This window comes from Pseudorca crassidens, chromosome 17, assembly GCF_039906515.1.
Source record: "Pseudorca crassidens isolate mPseCra1 chromosome 17, mPseCra1.hap1, whole genome shotgun sequence".
Taxonomy (NCBI): Eukaryota; Metazoa; Chordata; class Mammalia; order Artiodactyla; family Delphinidae; genus Pseudorca; species Pseudorca crassidens.
Window position 1 is genome coordinate 19,175,605 of NC_090312.1, and position 20,517 is coordinate 19,196,121.

General features: G+C 39.8%; 1 protein-coding gene across 4 annotated transcripts in view; it reads right to left on the reverse strand.

Annotated features, from left to right (window-relative positions):
• Positions 1-20,517, reverse strand: part of COL14A1 (collagen type XIV alpha 1 chain) — a 245,298-nt gene that overhangs the window by 33,211 nt on the left and 191,570 nt on the right. For all 4 annotated transcript variants that reach the window (XM_067711390.1, XM_067711391.1, XM_067711389.1 and 1 more), the window contains exons 41-42: positions 9,479-9,532; positions 8,696-8,767 (exon numbers count right to left, since the gene is read on the reverse strand). In XM_067711390.1, coding sequence (XP_067567491.1) covers positions 8,696-8,767; positions 9,479-9,532 — 126 coding nt within the window. The remainder of the gene's footprint in view (positions 1-8,695; positions 8,768-9,478; positions 9,533-20,517) is intronic.

Consider the following 20,517-nt stretch of genomic DNA (forward strand, 5'->3'; position numbering starts at 1 on the left):
ATAAACCCCACTTGATCATAATGTATGATCCTTTTCATGTGCTGTTGGATTCTGTTTGCTAGTATTTTGTTGAGGATTTTTGCATCTATGTTCATCAGTGATATTGGCCTGTAGTTTTCTTTCTTTGTGACATCTTTGTCTGGTTTTGGTATCAGAGTGATGGTGACTTCATAGAATGAGTTTGGGAGTGTTCCTCCCTCTGTCATATTTTGGAAGAGTTTGAGAAGGATAGGTGTTACCTCTTCTCTAAACATTTGATAGATTTCATCTGTGAAGCCATCAGGTCCTGGGCTTTTGTTTGTTGGAAGACTTTTAATCACAGTTTCAATTTCGGTGCTTGTGATTGGTCTGTTCATATTTTCTATTTCTTCCTGGTTCAGTCTCAGAAGGTTGTCCTTTTCTAAGAATTTGTCCATTTCTTTCAGGTTGTTAATTTTATTGGCATAGAGTTGCTTGTAGTAATCTCTCATGATCCTTTGTATTTCTGCAGTGTCAGTTGTTACTTCTCCTTTTTCATTTCTAATTCTATTAATTTGAGTCTTCTCCCTTTTTTTCTTGATAAGTCTGGCTAATGGTTTATCAATTTTGTTTATCTTCTCAAAAAGCCAGCTTTTAGTTTTATTGATCTTTGCTATCGTTTGCTTCATTTTTTAAATTTATTTCTGACCTGATCTTTATGATTTCTTTCCGTCTCCTAACTTTGAGGTTTTTTTGTTCTTCTTTCTCTAATTGCTTTAGGTGTAAGGTTAGGTTATTTATTTGAGATGTTTCTTGTTTCTGAAGGTAGGCTTGTATAGCTATAAACTTCCCTCTTAGAACTGCTTTTGCTGCATCCCATAGGTTTTGGGTCGTTGTGTTTCCATTGTGATTTGTTTCTAGGTATTTTTTGATTTCCTCTTTGATTTCTTCAGTGATCTCTTGGTTATTAGGTAGTGTGTTGTTTAGCTTCCATGTGTTTGTATCTCTTACAGAATCAAACACATTTTCCTGTAATTGATATCTAGTGTCATAGCGTTGTGGTTGGAAAAGATCCTTGATATGATTTCAATTTTCTTAAAATTACCAAGGCTTGATTTGTCACCCACGATATGATCTATCCTGGAGAATGTTCCATGAGCCCTTGAGAAAAAAGTACATTCTGCTGTTTTTTGATGGAATGTCCTATAAATATCAGCTAAGTCCATCTTGTTTTATGTATCATTTAACACTTCTGTTTCCTTATTTATTTTCATTTTGGATGATCTGTCCATTGGTGAAAGTGAGGTGTTTAAGTCCCCTACTATTATTGCGTTACTGTCAATTTCCCTTTTTATGGCTGTTAGCATTTGCCATATGCATTGAGAGGTTCCTGGGTTGGGTGCATGAATATTTACAATTGTTATATCTTCTTCTTGGATTGATCTCTTGATCATTATGTAGTGTTCTTCTTTGTCTCTTGTAATAGTCTTTATTTTATAGTCTATTTTGTCTGATATAAGAATTGCTACTGCAGCTCTCTTTTGATTTCCGTTTGCATGGAATATCTTTTTCCCTCCTTTCACTTTCAGTCTGTATGTGTCCCTAGGTCGGAAGTGGGTCTCTTGTAGACAGCGTATATATGGGTCTTGTTTTTGTATCCATTCAGTGAGTCTGTGTCTTTTGGTTGGAGCATTTAATCCATTCACATTTAAGGTAATTATTGATATGTATGTTCCTATTACCATTTTCTTAATTGTTTTGGGTTTGTCTTTGTAGGTCCTTTTCTTCTCTTGTGTTTCCCACTTAGAGAAGTTCCTTTAGCATTTGTTGTAGAGCTGGTTTGGTGGTGCTGAATTCCCTTAGCTTTCATTTGTCTGTAAAGCTTTTGATTTCTCCATCAAATCTGAATGAGATCCTTGCCGGGTACAGTAATCTTGGTTGCAGGTTCTTCCCTTTCATCACTTTAAATATGTCATGCCACTCCCTTCTGGCTTGTAGAGTTTCTGCTGAGAAATTAGCTGTTAACCTTATGGGAGTTCCCTTGTATGTTATTTGTCATTTTCCCCTTTCTGCTTTCAATAATTTTTGTCTTTAATTTTTTTTCTTTGTCTTTAATTTTTGTGTATTTGCTTACTATGTGTCTTGGCATGTTTCTCCTTGGGTTTATCCTGCCTAGGACTCTCTGCGCGTCCTGGACTTGGGTGGCTATTTCCTTTCCCACGTTAGGGAAGTTTTCGTCTATAATCTCTTCAAATATTTTCTTGGGTCCTTTCTCTCTCTCTCTTCTCCTTCTGGGACCCCTATAATACGAATGTTGGTGCATTTAATGTTGTCCCAGAGGTCTCTTAGGCTGTCTTCTTTTCTTTTCATTCTTTTTTCTTTATTCTGTTCTGTAGCAATGAATTCCACCATTCTGTCTTCCAGGTCACTTATCCGTTCTTCTGCCTCAGTTATTCTGGTATTGATTTCTTCTAGTGTATTTTTCATTTCAGTTATTGTATTGTTCATCTGTTTGTTCTTTAATTCTTCTAGGTGTTTGTTAAAAATTTCTTGCATCTTCTCTATCTTTGCCTCCATTCTTTTTCCAAAGTCCTGGATCATCTTCACTATCATTACTCTGAATTCTTTTTCTGGAAGGTTGCCTATCTCCACTTCATTTAGTTGTTTTTCTGGGGTTTTATCTTGTTCCTTCATCTGGTACATAGCCCTCTGCCTTTTCATCTTGTCTATCTTTCTGTGAATGTCCATTCCCTTGCCTCTTGCATGTCTATTACACACACATACACACACGTACATGCACACCTTTTGCATTGCAATTCCTCTTATATCTATCTCTTCCACTCCACCACCGAGGTGCTACCCTAACCATCTCACACCAGTGCATTTGCAACTTCCTTCTAGCTGGCTTCTCTAACTAAAAACCCTCCCTTCCAGTTCATCCTCTACACAACCACTAGTCTCATCCTCCTCAGATACTACCAGCATACAACTTAGAAAGCTCAGTGACTGTTGATTGATGGCAGCTCTTCCTCTATTCAGAAATCATTCAGTGATTCTTAGACATCCATGTGACAAAGTCAAAAATCATTCAGTGATTCTTAGACATCCATGTGACAAAGTCAAAGTCCTCAAATTCAATGTCTCGTTATTTAGCCCCATCTTCCCCACCTCCTGTTCATCAAAATTACAACTTCTCATTCTCACAGACCTGGTCTAGTCAGTGTATAAAAACATTTGAAATGTGAGAAAGGTATTAAGCATATACCTTATAAATTAGGTATCAACAATAGGAATATTCTAATGCAATACTTAGTTCAAGTATCACCTATCTGACACTAAATTTTCATTGTAGTATAGCTAGAAGTCATTGCATGGATTTCTCTTCTCTCTGTGCAGATGGTAAGACCTCTAATACTGGGGACCATAACTTATATTATTTTATGTTTCCAAAACCACCTAGCCCATTTTTTGCATAAAAGAGTCACTCGAACATTCAACTAAGTCCAATATTAAATTTAAATATTTATTATAAATCTAGGACTGCTGCCTACTTCCTTTGCAAGCATTTGACACAAAGCAAAACCAAAAATCAGCAAACAAGAATAAGTAACTCTTTCACATTTTTTTTTGTGTGTGTGTGGTACGCGGGCCTCTCACTGCTGTGGCCTCTCCCGTCGCGGAGCACAGGCTCCGGACGTGCAGGCCCATTGGCCATGGCTCATGGGCCCAGCCACTCCGCGGCACGTGGGATCCTCCTGGACTGGGGCATGAACCCACATCCCCTGCATCAGCAGGCGGACTCCCAACCAGTGTGCCACCAGGGAAGCCCCACATTTTTAATATATTAAGAAACTGTTTGTAAGTACTAGTAGTTTAATACTCAAGCTGATTTTACCATGTTCCAAGCACTGTCCTCGGTGTATTAACTCATTTAACTCTTATAACAGCCCTATAAAATGAACTCATTTAATCCTTGTAAGATTCCTATGAGATAAATATATTTATTCTTTATAAGAACCCTATGAGATATTACTTCCATTTTACATATAAGGGAAGTGATGTACTGAGAAGACAAATAACTTGCCCAAGGTCATACAATAAGAAGATGGAAAAGCTGGGACCTGAACCCAATCAGCTAAGCTCCAGAATCTGCTCTCTCCCCAGAACACACTACTGCTGCCACGAAAGAGAACACTGCTCAACAAATCTGCTAGCCAGAATCATCTTTTTCAGTGAAGATAATATTTTTCCTAATTAAATAATAATTTAAAAAGCAAACATATATCTCCCAAACCTCACAGTAGTCATTCAGAATTCGATTTTTGTTTTGTTTCATTTTGTTTGTTTTTTTCGAGTGACTTATCATTTTGTTTGAGTCGTTTCTTATAATCTATTTTATCTTGAATATTTTTGTTTCTGAACCAATGTATCCTTTGATATTTCCACTGCTAGCTATCATTTATTAAGTTGTCTTGTCTGAAATGCTTGAAACTTAGAAAAAGAAACTACAGGGACTTCCCTGGCAGTCCAGTGGTTAAGACTCCACGCTTCCATGGCAGGGGATGCAGTTTCGATCCCTGGTTGGGGAACTATGATCCTGCATGCCACGCTGCGCAGCCAAAAAAACAAAAGAAGAAGAAGTAAAAAGAAAAAAAACTACAGTGCAAACCTGAGTGATAAGGTAAATGGACAGCATCAGCTGTGGGCACCTTCTGGTATATAGGGATGGATGTATTTAACTGGGCCTGAAATTCCTCAAACTCAGCCTCACAATGCTTGTTACTAAGTAGCTGCAGGACAGAGCTAGGCAGTCTCCAAGAAAGATCCATTTAGTGACTATATCTGAATGGCAAGAAATTATTTTTTATTCCAACTTCTCTGACATTTTTTCTTTGATTTTTGCAAAGTAAAACAAAAACAAACTAAAAATTCCTGAGTGAGTTAAGGTTCATAACTCCACCAAAGTATGCTTTGAGGGAAAACACACATTCCCTGTACATGTAGGCGAGAAAAAGTGGCACATTTTCCTTTAATTTCAGGAACCTTGAAATGTAAAGAAAAGAAAATACAGTAGCTACATTCATAGATTCACAGAATTTTAGTCCCGAAGGCAAGAAGAATGATCTCATGGTCCAAGCTCCAAATATTAGATGTCTGCTAACCAAAATCAAAACATCCCTCATTCGGCTCTAAATGTCTCCCACATCTGACCCCAATCTGTAAGAATAACCTTCTCATACTCACCTGAACATCAACCTAACTGGAAGGCAATCATACCTTCATTCTTTTTTTTTTTTTTTTTTTTGCGGTACGCGGGCCTCTCACCGCTGTGGCCTCTCCCGTCGCGGAGCACAGGCTCCGGACGCGCAGGCTCAGCGGCCATGGCTCACAGGCGCAGCCGCTCCGCGGCATGTGGGATCTTCCCGGACCGGGGCACGAACCCGCGTCCCCTGCATTGGCAGGCGGACTCTCAACCACTGCGCCACCAGGGAAGCCCCATTCTTTCTTTTAACAAACACTTATTAAGTACCCTCTATGATACTGAGCTGGGGTCTAGGAATCAGAACATGAGTATGATAAAATTTCTGCCCTCAAGGAACTCTCCTTTCGTGGAGAGATGGACATCAATAGTTGAAATGAAGTCTCTCAGCCTGAGGACATGAGGGTGGCCTCACACTGGAAGTGCACAGTTTAAGAGAGATAATAGCCAGAAGCTCACCAGGCAGAGAAAGGAGGAGAAAGCAACCCAGACAAATGGAAGAGCATCCCCAAAAGGCAAAAAAAAAAAAGTGTGAAACAGGATGGCATATATTGGGGGAGCTTTAAATAATTTGGGGTGACAACTCCAAGGGATGTTGTCATACCTCCAAGAGAAAGGACGATGCCAGATCAAGTTGGAGGGTAAAGTAAGGGCCCATCGTCAAGGGCTAGGTATACGTGGCTGAATATTTGGGCCCTATCCCCTGGTGACAGGGATCCACTGAGGAGATTCAAGCCAGGAAATGACACAACATTCCTCCTGCAGTTCTTCTGCGAGGGGAGATACCATATTTTAGCTTATGCTTAAGCCTCAGGTAGGAATTATGACCGCAACAGCATTAATGCCCATTCTGTCCCGGGAAGTCAGCAGCTAAAAGCAGGGTTCATGAAAGCAAACATTTTCCTGGCACCGACTATAGGAAACACACTGCTATTTTCAGTGGGGCGGTGTGTCTTTCTTGGTCTCTTTCCCTCCCGCCTTCCTAGACAGACATCCATGGAAAATCAATCAAGGCCTTTACACCGTGACACTGAGCCTACTTTACTAGACACGCCAGTCTGGCAGCCAGTAGGCATATGGCTCCTCCCAGCCCAAAACACAGGGAAAAGTCTGGGCTGGACGGTTCAGAGAACAACTGGCTTTTGAGAGAATACCCAGTGCTGTCTCTGATATAAATGCCACCATCATTGGACCTTTTCTGTTGATTTATAACAATAGAAGATAATATTATTAACGAGTGTTTTATTTCCAGGAAAAAATGTATTGCTATTTTTCTATGCCCCATATTTAAAGTCTATTCTAGAGCTACAAAAGGCCAGATGGATAAGCAGGGTGGGGTCCTACTTACCTAATGTATTTCATATCTCACTCGACTCCTCCCACACCCCACTGTTCTCTCCCAAGTACTCCTAGAGCCTGTCCTTTCCTATCGCATTCCATCCCTCTGCAGTTAGGGTCAACCCAGCTTGGGTTAAGGGAAACTGCACAAATACATTTGTTTATTGTCTAACCTAGTTAAACCAGTGTTTTGGTTGTTTGTTTCACCTTAAGGTGCCTCAAAGTCTTTGCTATCCTAAGACTTGTCATGACTTTCTGAGAAACAGATTTAGTATACACTGCCTCTGAGACTTCTTTCCCAGAACCCCTTGCTCTCTGAGCCCTGCTGACATATTCTGGAACTCTTGTTTCCTGGAGCACATTTTGGGAAGTGGACTGAAGCCTGGTAGCAGAGATAACAGAAAAAGATGTGTGAGGATAAAGCAATCAAATTTTCTTCTGTGACCCATTAGCAATTTGATATGAAAAGAGGAGATCTAAAAGGTTTTGCACCATGACCATGTAGCTATCTTCCATAAGTATATGGCTTTGTAAAATGACAACTAAGGAGAGCTTTGAGTGTGCAAATTAGGATGTGTTTGCTAAAATCTGGAGGCATTTTTTATGTTCATGTCTTATGTGTGTTTGTGTACCTGCATATGTGTCATGTGAATCACAGCCTAGAATAGGACCCTGAGGGCAAAATCAGTTTATTGAAATGGGTTTCAAGAATAAAGAGCGACTATCTGAGTAGCTAGAGGGAGAGAGTTTCTTTCTGAATGAAAACAAATGTTTCTCTTATGCCTTCTTCAGTGTGGTAGGCAGAAAAAGGCCCCTGAAGTGTTCATGCCCTAATCCCCAGAACCTATGAATATATTACTTTATGTGGCAAAAGGACTTTGAAGTGTGATTTAGTTAGGATCTTGAAGTAATGTAGGGAGATGATCTAGGATTATCTGTGTGGCCCAAATGTAATCACATACATCACTCAAAGCAAAGAAACTTTCTGGGCTATGTTTGGGGGAGATATGCTTATGGAAAAATGGTCAGAGAGATGTGACACTGCTGACTTCAAAGTGGGCCACAAACCAAGGACGGTGGGAAGTCTTTAGAAGCTAGAGAAGGCAAGGTAACAGATTCTCCCCTAGAACTTCCAGAAAGGAAAAGCTGACACCTTGATTTTAAAACCCAGTGAGACTATATCAGGCTTCTGACCTACAGAACTGTAAGATAATAAATTTTTGTTGTTTTAAGCCCCTGAGATTGTGGTCATTGTTATAGCAGGGAGTAGAAATCCACTTCATTAACTTCTCCTACCCTCACCCTTCAGATTTCACTGTTCCACGAATCCTTAGCACATCTGCAATGTATATACATTGACACTTCTCAATTGCTTTAGTTTATGGATACAGATTTGGTACCTCGCAGATAATATCAGAAGGCTGACTAATAATTACACCCAGAAGGAACAATCTGCAAGTCGCAGAAGATGCCAAGTGTGCCTTTGGAGGCTGTACTTCAACAACCTTATTTTACAGACGAGGAAACAAGCCCAGATAAGCTCATCTGTTTCTCCCCCATCCTACCCCTACCCCCTCCACTGATCACATTTAAGCACCAACCTAAGAGATTAGAAGCACAAAAATGGGAGGTAATTAGTTCCATTCACTGGGCCTTCATTTACACCACTATTCGCGAATGTGTGAGTGTGTGTTTTAATGGCAAAGTCTGTCTTTCTCACAGAGTTTAGAAAAGAAAAACCTCTTCTCATTTTCACTAATCCTGGACTTTCTCCAGTCTTGTATTTCTCACCCAGGAGACAGGCCTAATTAACAGATAGTATTGTACCCAGTCCCTGTAAAGATGGCATTGAGTTGACTTAGCCAAATACAGAATAACAAACAATGGAAATATATATAAGCAGAAGCTTAGCTGCAGATGATTCCCTATTGGGACCGTTTGTCTTTAGCCATGATATATGCACAGTCTGATCTTAATCTTTATCCTATAGGAGATTCTCTGTTTTCCTCATGGATTCCCACAGAATCCAGTCCTGAAAAAAACATTTTGACCAAAGAAGATGCTGTAAATTTAAACACATAAATAAACCAGAGGGATAACTGGGCAACCATCCTGACTGGCTTACAGCCACATACTCACAGGTGGTCCGAGGGCACCTTGGGGTCCCATGCTTCCTGTGATTCCTGGGACTCCAGGGGCTCCGGGAATGCCCTAATAGACAGGAATACGGAGCAAAGGTGAGGACTCACTCATTCTCATCGAAAACAGCTAGCTCTCAAGAGAGAGCAGCAAACATGCACAGTTAACCTCACCTCCCCGCCCAAAACCAAGTCTTCAGGATTCACTGCTCATTCCTGTTTCCAACTAACATACCACAAAAGTAAGGAAGACAGTTTTGGAAAAGTCTCCACTCTGTCGGTTAGATGTAGTTCTTTCAAATTCATATACACACTACTATATAGAAAATAGATAATCAACAAGGACCTACTGTAGAGCACAGGGAATGCTACTCAATACTCTGTAACGGCCTATATGGGAAAATAATCTAAAGAAGAGGGGATATATGTATACGTATAACTGATTCACTTTGCTGTACACCTGAAACTAACACAACATTGTAAATTAACTATACTCCAATAAAAATTTAAAAAGAAAAAATAATTCAAGTCTTATCTGTGTCTAATAAAAGTAAATCAATGCAGGTGATCTTATGGCAAAGTGGCTCAGAGGTAGAATAATCAAGCCACATGGATACATTATTTTTTAAGGATGTTTTAGGAAGAGCTCTGTACCAAGGGATGAGTTGTTACACTATAGCAAAGATGGCCGCCAAGGTGAAAGGTTTGACAGAAGAAAATCTCACAAAAGAGATGAATTGCTTTAAAGCAGTACTACATCCCAGTAGTTCCTGGAAATACTTACAATTGGCCCTGGTGGTCCCGGAGGGCCAGAGGATCCATCCTTTCCAGGAAAGCCCTGGGGGAAGAAAAACATGGTGTGTCAACTATGCAGTTGCTTTACATGGCTTTCAGAAAAGGTGCACTTAATCCCATTTAATATCTGGGGGCAAGTCCTGTCATTTACTCTGGACTTCCAAGGATTCACTGCTTTTATATCCTTCATGGGAATTGTTCTTGGCAAAGACTTTTGTGTCTGTTGGCTCTATGAAATTGTCCGATGTAAGAATTTTAGGTGTAAGAGATACCACTTACAAACATAAACAGGAACTTGTTTCCAGAAAGTGTTTTTCATTAAACTAAGCATAACAAGTGAGAAGGGAGATCAAATCTGGTCATTAATGACCAGCCAAAAAGACGAATTAGTGTCTTTCTGGACCTAAGGGAGTTTGGGGCAGGGAATCCCTATCACAGGAATCTATATTACAAATTAGGAGTATTACAATATCTGCAACTCTACAGCTCTTCAGGAGCTGCCTGGGGGAAATGTGGGGGGATTTCCTGCTGTAATGATACAGTTTTGACTGCTGAGCAGGTTTACTGAATGTGTGTACATGTTTGCTTCCCATTCCATGATGGAAGAGTTTAAGGCAGAAAGGAAACGATGTTCTTTATAAAAGTATCTTCCTCAATGATTGAATGTGTGTATGTGCATGTTATTTTTATGTGAATGTTAAAAAAAAATAGAACAGCTGGGGTGACTTACTCTCAAAAGGTTGCAGTTCTTAATTGTGGGTGCTGGTCCTTCCAATGCAGTTAAAAACATGAGAGAGGATTTTCAATCTGAATTTTATAATAAGTTTATAAAATTTTGTTCAAGACATTACATTCTACTACATGGAGAAATGGACTTTTCATCTTGGGATTTGTCCCCTACTAGAATAACCCATTCTCATCTCAAGTCAACTCAAACCAACATCTCCTGGCTTCCTTGCTGCCTCTCCCAATTCCCTTTCTGAAATGTGTGCCACTTTTCCAGTGAGCTGTCTTTTCCATTTATCTGGCTCATGAAAATCCTTCTCCTTAGGGGTGCCCATCCACATTCACATTATGTCTCCTTATGTCAAGGTATCAAATAAAAGAGAGTCAAGATGAGGCTGGATGAAAGGAAATGGTGTGAGTTGGGAGAAAAGGTACGAAATGAAAGTTGGCATGAAGAGGGGGTAGGATAGGAAAAGCAATGGTCAGCAAGGCCCTTTCATCATACTCTCAAGCTCAAATACTAGCAAGTCTTTAAACCAGCTAAGGCAGAGGATTCTAGAACCCAGCAATCTTGATGGTTTTCCTTTTCTGCCTGGGCACATTATGAGGTAACATCTCCCAGCCTCCTGTTCCAGCAATTCTGTCAGAGCCATGGGGCTGAGTTCTGGCCTGTGGAAAGGGGCCAATTCCACTTCTGGTTCATAACAATTTCCTATGGGTAATCCTCCACTTTCTTTTCCCCTTCTTTAACAACTTTAGGGCCCACATGTTGAAGATCAAAGTGTCCCAAGACGGAAAGACCTTTAGTCCCTAAGTGACTGTATGGATTAGAGACTAGCTCCACCCCACAGCCCCATTCCTCTACCTATTCTGTCGACAGCATTGGCTGTGACCAAACAATAGACTTTATTTCATTTCATTTATTTTTTTTAATTGCTTGAAACCACTGAGATTTTAGGGTCTTTGTTATAACAGTTATCCTATACTAATATAAAGGCTAGTGGTTTTTTTCTCTACTACTCCTATTCACTCACTTTAGTTATTCATTCAAAAATATTGTTAAGTCAGAAAGCTTCAGTGATAGACCCTGATACAGATTAAATTACACACACACATACATACGTACATACATACACACACACACATACATCCTTCTTTGGATCTGCTAGCTAAACAACAAAACTTAATACTGACATAGGTTGAAAGAAATTATTTTACATGGAGTTTAAATATAGCATATCCAGGAAGAGGGTGTAAAAAAATCAGAATATGTAAAAGAAAAACAGAACCTTAGAACTCCTCCAGCCCAGCTCCCTCATCTGGTCAGTGAGAAAACTTAGGAGGCCTTACCATTAAAAAAAATTTTTTTTAATCTACTATTATTTTCTAGATGAAGCTCACATACGAAAAAAAGGGACTCTGAGCACATAGTCAATAATTTAAGAAGACATTTTTCAAAGGACATCATTTGCTTCCTGCCTTAAAACTCTTCCAGCACTGGAGGGGAAGCAAACACACACTCGTGTGTAAGGCCACATATGACACACATGGCCCAGCAGTCAAAAGTGTAGCATTGCTGCAGGAAGCCCTCCCTGACTCTTTTCCAGGCTGTGTCCAGACAGAAAAAAAAATCTCAAAAACAAGCAAGGGCAATTTTATTCAGAGGGAGGCAAGCCATGTCATACTTTCTGAAAAGAAAACTGTATTATTCCAAGGAAGACCTGCAGGAAATAATACATTGACTCCCCTCTCCCAATCATGTTTACAAAGCAATGATCTGTCAGCGCTCTCCTTCATCCTGGCTCTGGAAGGATGCTCTAGAGAACAGTTTTGAATTCACTTGATTTACAGACACCATGCGTGTATCATCTGGAAGCGAAGAGGATGAAATGTCATTCTTATATAGGAGCTAAATTTGGCCGAGAGGCTATTGCTTCTGTGCGATCAAATCAAAAGAAGAGACTACATGTTTGTTCACTCTGTGTTCTTCCACCAAAAGCACATCCTCAGAAGCTGAGATTTCTTTTTTTTTTTTTGAGGGCAGAAATCATGTCTTATTCACCGTTCCTTTCCTAATTCCTCCCTAGCACATGGTTGGCACAAAATAGGTACTAATAAAAAGTTAAATTTGAATAAAATTGAGGCACCTGGAAGAAGTGCTCTGGTTATCATGTATAAAATACACTTATCATTTATAAAATAAATAAATATGATTTGCAGGTATAATTAGTCCGGAAAAGCATAGGGTGGGCTGAGGGGTGGGGGATGCCAATCTTATCCGTCTTTGCTCTTGAACCCTCCACAAGCCTGGAGGAAAGGGATCGGGAGTTATCTAGCTCAGAAGTTGAAATTTCATTTCAGTGACTATCTGAGAGGTGGTTTCCTAGAAGCAGACTGGGTTGTTGTTCCTTTGATTTATAGCGGGAGTGTTCTTGGGAGAAAGCTTTTAGGTATGAAGGAGGCAGGACAGTGCAGGCAGAGAGGTTAGGTTAGAATTGGATTTAGCTAAGACTGGCTTCAGTCTGACCCCATGGGGAGCTCTGGAGTGTGAGTTACACCTCAGAGTTGACCTACCACAAGGTTTTATATACCCACATCAGTTAGTCATTGACTGGAGCCAAGGTGGCAGTTCCAAGGGTAGTTCTCTGTAGAAGAGGTAACTGAGTTGTTAGCAGTCAAACCCACAGCAGCCGGGGGATGGAGTACACCTGCCAGGTAAAGGGGCTCTGACCGGGGCACCAGTAGCATCCATTCCAGTGCATTTTACTCTAGCTCTTTCGTTCATGGAATGTCATGAATGACTGCACATTTTTACATATAACAGTTCAAGAATAAAGGTGTTCTTAAGGGTACTGTGAGTTTCCTGTTTCTCTCATTCCAAATTAAAATTTACTTGCTATACCTGGTTATAATTAAAAGGATGTTAGGCTCAATATTATTTTAGAAACATTATCAAAGCCCTTTTTCCCCCAAATCTCTTCCTAACCATAAAGAAGTTCACAATTTCATCACATAGTTTATTTTATAACTTTGGAATCACGCTTTAAATTTATCTTTGAAAGATTTGTTTTACTTGTAAGCCTCACATTTGTCACGTTACTGAAACATATTTGCAGAACTACTATGTGCTGGGCATTTTGCTAGGTTTGGGCTAGACAATGATGAACAAGACAGTTTCTTTTCAAGGAGGTGACGGTTTTGAGAAAAGTCAACAATTCAAAGTAAATGACAATGAGCTATGATGATGGACTAGAAGATTCCATGGGAACATGCAGGAAGGGCACCTAATCCAGGTGTGGGGTTTCACAGGAGAGGTGGATTTTCAGTCAAGGGATCCAGGATGGTTGGGACACTGCATCACTCTCCCTGCTCAGGTACCACTGCAGCACCCACATTATAGCTCATCCTCACATGCCAGTCAGCTCTTTATATCAAAGCAATAAACTTGATGAAAAGAAAAACCACGTAAAATGTCTGCATTTTACATGGCAAAATCATCGGCAAATTCTAGCTTTGTGATTCAGCTTCACTTTAATCAAAGCCAGCTGAATGGTTTTCAGCCCTAAACAGCTAGAAATGGGTTTGCACTTCCCCAAACATTTCTAGATCTGTAAATTATCCATTTCATATCAGGAAGCCAATCTCAGTACATGTGTTTGCGGATTAAGCACCCTCATAAAAAACAGAAAACTTTAATTAAGCAATGAAGAATGTATATTAGGGGATAGAAGATTAAACAATAAGCATAATGTAAGAATTCACTTAAACCGATACGTTTATTTTTTAAAGCGCATAAAATCAGCCACTTACAAACAGGGGTGTTTTATAACATGAGTAGCTCCAATCATTTTTCCTTTTTGAGATTCCCACCTCAAAATATTAATACACACCAACAACCCACATTAAAAATAATTTTTGCTATAAAACTTGAAAGGCTTTTTATAATTTTTTTGGAAAACATCTGGCTCTGAGCAACTTATTAAGTTATGGTGGGCTATGATTTGTCAGCAAAAGGAAATCTATCCAAAATGTGTCTTCAAAAATCACTGATGTTGGAATAAATACTAAATTTAACCATGGTTGAAGTTAGCAAAGTGTAATGTTTTACAGACATTTAACTAATTTATTAATTTTCATTTTTCTTTTCCATACATGTGAGCAAACACATATGCTTTTTTCAGGTGGCAAGCACTTTTCGTAGGCTCTTAAAAAGTTTGTAGTTTCAAGGTACTGTCTATGGCATCTAAAGGATGAAACAGATGTGCCCACAAAGTGTGTTGTAACTAAAGTTAGAAGCTAGAATATTTATGTTTATGTAGATAACAGAAATAGCACTCAGAGCTAGTGACTCAGTTATGATATTCACCATCCATGCCTTCTTTGAAGCCTGCAAGGGTGGACCACGGACACGAACCGTAATTGGCAGTAACACAGCCAATTGTTAAGGTCCTTTGACGGACACCACACTCTCAGGTAGAGTGGGATCTGTAAGCAGCTGGCATCTGATGAGTTTGTTGAAGCGGAACAAACTCAAGCAATGAAGACTAAAGACACACTTGAAGAAACCCCATCTGCACAATTTCAACCCTGAGAGCAAAGGCAAGAGACCAGCGTGGCAGTCAGCCATAGGAAATAAGGCTTTACTTGCAACTAAGGATTAAGACCAACCACCAGATGAAGAGGCCAAGGGGTAAAAAGCCGCAGACTCTGTAAACACTGGCCCAGGTTAGAGATCCAAGATCAATCCTGAGTGTGATACTATGTTGAGTCACACTGGGGAATTTTCAGTTTCTCACACACACACACACACACACACAGCACGTATGCGTGTATATATATGTTTATATATACATATATTTTATATATGTACACAATACACTACTTTTTTAATGTACAAATATATATATATTACATATATAAGTTAAATGTATATATAGAAATATAAACATGTGTATAGTTTTAGTAACCTGCAACGGTGACTTCAGTGAATTACAACCACAGCAATATTCTACCCAAGAAACTACTTTGACACACAAAGGGCTTAACATAATATACTATCCAATGATTCTAAAACCTAGCTGATTATTAGAATCATTAAGCTTTTTTTTTTTTTTTTTTTTTTTGCGGTATGCGGGCCTCTCACTGCAGTGGCCTCTCCCGTTGCGGAGCACAGGCTCCGGACGCGCAGGCTCAGCGGCCATGGCTCACGGGCCCAGCCGCTCCGCGGCATGTGGGACCTTTCTGGACCGGGGCACGAACCCGTGTCCCCTGCATCGGCAGGCGGACTCTCAACCACTGCACCACCAGGGAAGCCCTCATTAAGCAGGGAAGCCCTCATTAAGCTTTTTTAAAACTATACATGCCTAAGTCATACCCAAGACCTTTTGTATCTGAATCTCTGAGGCAGAAGCTCAGGAATCTGCATATTTAAAAAAACAAAACAAAACACAAAACAACAATTTGGTCATTTAAATTGTGGAACTGCTGGTTTACAAATATAAAAATGTCTCGCCTGACCCCAAGAGACAGCGTTAGAACCAGAGTGCAAGACAGATAGCATTTGTACCCTATGCCCCAATAGAAGCATCTTTAAAGCCAGTAATAACATGATACTAATTTCCTAAGTAACAGTTCCCTCCTCGGATGGGCCACTATCCAAGTAAAAGTGAAAAGTAATCACAGAAACATATTCTTATGTGTGAACAATCAATTTCTACTTCCTCAAGAAAGTCACCCAAACTGGGTTCCTTCTCCACAAAAAAATGCTGGGTGAGATATCTTCAGTGACGGAGTCCTTCTTATTCATATTTTTACTGGAAGAGTTGCCCATATTAACAAAATCCCACTTTACCCTTTAACATAACTTTGTGGAAGGAAAGAGTGCAGTGTTGGCGCCTGAGAGTGGATTCTAATCCTGGCTGCAATGCTGGCTTGCTGTGTGGCATTGTTTGAGTGACTTCAACTTTCTGAGCTTCAGATTCTTTGTCTATATAATGGGGTCACAGTGCCTAGCATTCATGATTATTCTGAGGATTGGAGAACATAACATTTGTAAAGCACTGCACTTAGTCAAGAATCAATGACAGTGGCCGCTGCCCTTTTTATTAAAATAATCTGCCAAATCCCAATTGCATATACTGTCATCACTGTGGTTGACTGGGAGAATGTTTTCCCGGGATTTTATAAAAACCCGTTTAGATCCATGAAAAGGAAAATCGTGTCGTTCTCTCCACTGGCTTTGTGATGAGTTTTACATTTCCTCTTCTGGAGGAAGGAAGATACTCAAGGGGATAATTATCATGAATCTTAGTATTTAATAAAACAGTCCTTAGATGAATCTCTCATCATAGCTTGACATTTATGATAGGAATTAAATCCAGATCGTTGACTCAAGTTCAATTTTTCAAGTGTATTTTAAGTCCAACTCGCTTTGATGAAGTGGGACATTCATCACAAGTATGGCCTTTGTTTACATCAAACCCACATAAAAAGGAAGCGTGTTCCAAACGTCCTTTCAATGTGGACTCCAAGAAAATTAAACGACAAGCCACTTGCTTTTTCTTTAGACTTTTTTCATAGTTCATTAAAATCTTCTAAGGTGCCTTAATAATGCTAAGGACAGGCATTATAAAATATTGCACTGTCCTGACTCATTAGGTCTACACTGAAAATAGTGGATACTTGTATCAGCTAAAGTTGAAATTTTATATAGAAATTCTTTATATGAATTAATTCCCACAATAGCTCTATGGAGTCGAATATTATTTTTTCCACTTCACAGATGAGGAAAGTGAGGCTTGGGCTTTTTAAGTAACTGGTTCAGTGTCACATGGCTGGGGTTCAAACTGAGGCCTGGCTAACTGGCCAAGTCTCTGATATTTACCACTGGACCATCCTGCTTCTCGTAACCACACAAGTTCAGCAGAATTCATATGTAGAACTTTTTTAACAGTATTTCACCTTTTAGAGATGAAAAAGGAAGGCTGTGGTTATGGCATGAAGACAGGAGAGGCAGGGAGCAGTAACTTGGGGGGAAGGAAGCATTCTAATTTCAGTTTACTTGGAATTTTAAAACTAACACCCTTGGTACAAAGGAGGAATTGCTACCTTCCAGATGCCATACCATATATATCTCCTGGTCATTTTTATTTCTTGTCTCTCTGACTTTTTAGAAAACCATAGTAAGAATTGGAAAATAAAAATAATTTTAAAAGTTTCTATTTGGAATGCTTGACAGAAAGCTGGTGGTCTTGGATATGAGGGAGCCTCAGAACTAGAAAAGAGGTAGTTTTTCCTTTCCTTTTCAGTTCTTTCTTTCACTGCTTATACTTATCATCCATGTCTTGCCCGTTTTTCCTGGTTTCTCTAAGGACCACCTGGTGTCTAGGGTGGGGGATGAGAGATCCACCCTACATCAGAGGAACCCAAAGATCACAGGGTGGACCCTGGGGTCAGAGACACCAAGAAAAGAAGAGGAAGGAGGCAAAAAGGGAGATGGCAAGACTGACAGTGGAAAAGAAAGATGAGACAAGGATGCTGTTGGCTGCAATGACTCAGAATGAAAACTGATGCCTGAATACATTTGGCTGTTAACTCTGCACTTGCGCTGTTGCTTTATGTGGTGTGGTCCTGCATTGTGCTCTACTGGCTTCCCAGCAAGAGGCTGAGCCTGGTTCAGTGAAGAAGTCCAACTTTTGCTGGACTTCCTTATAGCCTGAGGCCCAGGATTGCCTCTACAAGTCAAAAATTCCCCTTGGGAAAAGCCAGAATAAGCTAGAAACATTAGAAAACATGTTTCCTGTTTAAAGAGGAGATGCTTAATCTTTTTTTTAGTCTCTGCTAAACCCTCCTTCCTTGTAGACTAAATGAATAAGTGACATTGGCACTGCCTCTGGGTAAGGGATGCTAACCTTTCCCTAAGCTAATAGTCAAGGTGATGGCTCTGGCTTTGGGCTATGAATTCTTAACAGTCTATAAGAAAAGACAATGATTAAAAAGGAAGAATGACCAGTAAGGAAGAGCCCCTCACTCCTACAGCACACCTCACTCACCTGCTCTCTGCAACTCTCCAAGGAGCTAGAAGCACTGATCGGACATCACCACGCATATTTATCCCAGCTTCCTCCTTCTTTCCCTTGAGTGGTCTTTACTCACTCAAGATCAGAGGAAATGAGGCACAGTAATGGGAAGTCATTTCAGGGCTTCGAGTAAAGAAAAGACAAAATAACCTTGTCTTCCTGATTCCCCAGACAGTTTTCTGGAATTAGTTTCTCAGGCATTTCAGCAGTAAGTTTCATCATCCAGTGTGTTTGCTCTCAGTCTGTCCTATGCCACGGTTGTTACTGTCATTATTATTACTTATAATTTATTATGATTATTACTACTACTATTATTATTTCCTTTCTGAATGCAACTTTGCATTCAGAGGCAGAGCAGGAATAATCTTAAGTGTCTGTCCTTAGTTCTCTTTCAGCAACACCCTCTCCCACAGCCTAACCAGAAAGAAGGAGCTCCATGTCTGAGATCTGTTCCTACCACTATGAAAGTTGGTCCTGGACCTCCAACTGTACAATCCTGCTAAATAACTATCTAATTGTTTTAGACCCTTTACTTTCATTAAGACCCCAGATGCTTGACTAAACAGATCAGAGCCTCCTAAATAACTCTGTTTTCACCCATCTTTCCTCCCAGCTTGACTGTTTCCGATGAAGACCCATTGGTTTTCCTGGCCCCAGGGAAGAGTCATGGTCTTGATTCCACTTCCTCCTTCTATTTCTTCCTGGTAGATGATGTACAAATTGCCTCCTTTAGTTATTGAAAGTCTCTCCTGTTCTGGATATTTTCCTTCTGAGGTAGTAATGAACAACTCTCTCTAAGCTGAGCATAGAACATGGCACATAGTAGGTACTCAGTTAAGATATGTGCTCAACTAATATCTTATTAAATAAGATGTCAAGATATTGAAATAATATTGGGTTGGCCAAAAAGTTCATTCCCGAACAAAATTTTGGCCAACCTAATATATAAGTGGTTCCTTCCTCAAGCAGGGAAGCCCCTCCTCACGCTACACAATTCTAGGCGGCACCACTATATTTTATTCTGTGTTTTCGGCACCCCCTCAAATTGTACTCTGGAATACTATTGCCCTCAATATCTTTTCTAAAGCAATTGTCACAGGATTTGCACGATCTTTTTTTTAACATGGCCCTATAAAGAAAGAGTATCCTCTGGAAACCAGTTTTAAAAAGCAATTCCATTCCCATCCAAGAATTTTTCAAAATAGGAATTAGAGACACTTGAAAGTTTTACCTCCAGATTGAGCGAGAGAGGGAAATAAAATCCATGTACATATATATTAACGCTTTATTACACGCTAAGACTTTTTATCCTATAGAATAAAACATGTTTGGAAGAATGGCAAAATATTTATAAAAAATTAAAAAAAAATTCCAAACCCAAACGATCTAGACACTAATCCAATATGTTTGATTTGGGAGTTCCTTGCCAAGACTAGAACCAAATCTTTAGAATTGCTGTTTTCAGAGCTTCAGGAATCATGAAGGAATCTAGGTGTGTAACCACACAGGATTTTAGCCTAAGCCCTTTGCCAAAACATACAAATACTTTTAGACACTCCTTCCACATGTACAAGAAACCTACATAAATCTAACTTTTAGAGAATGCCTCTTTTAGATACCTTCACCTGGACATGCTTTACAAACTAATTCCATTTGATAGATAGAGACTAAACTGAGATTTTAAGCAAATGAAAGCTGGATGTGAAACCAAAAAAAAAAAACAACCCAACATGGAAGGAATTTAAATTCACACACCTACACTCCTATAGAAAAAATGATTTCCTTATTCTTGAGCAGTATAGCTAAAGGCAGCCTTGTTTGAGTAGAGAAGTGTGTCTTCCAGCCAATCGTTTGCTAACCTAGTGGGTTAGTTGTCCCCAGAAATACCAGGGAATGTCACCAAATGTGTTGTCCTTTACTGGATTGGATCTAAGTGGTGGACACTATATATAATTCAGTCTTGAGAGAAACTGTGCAGCTGCCCACATGTCTACATCAGTGTCCTTTTAAGGAAGACCAGCCTCTCTCCCTTGCTGAACATGTAATGACTTCCTATTGCCTTCCTGTTAAAGCTCAAAATCCTTGGTCTGAAAAAAAGATAGCTGTTGTGAGTTTGTTTTTACCACTTCAGTTTCACCTCTTGACAATCTCTCCACACCTGTGTGCACACACGTGTACACTCGTGCACGTATACACACAAACACACACACTGCAGTCTAATCTC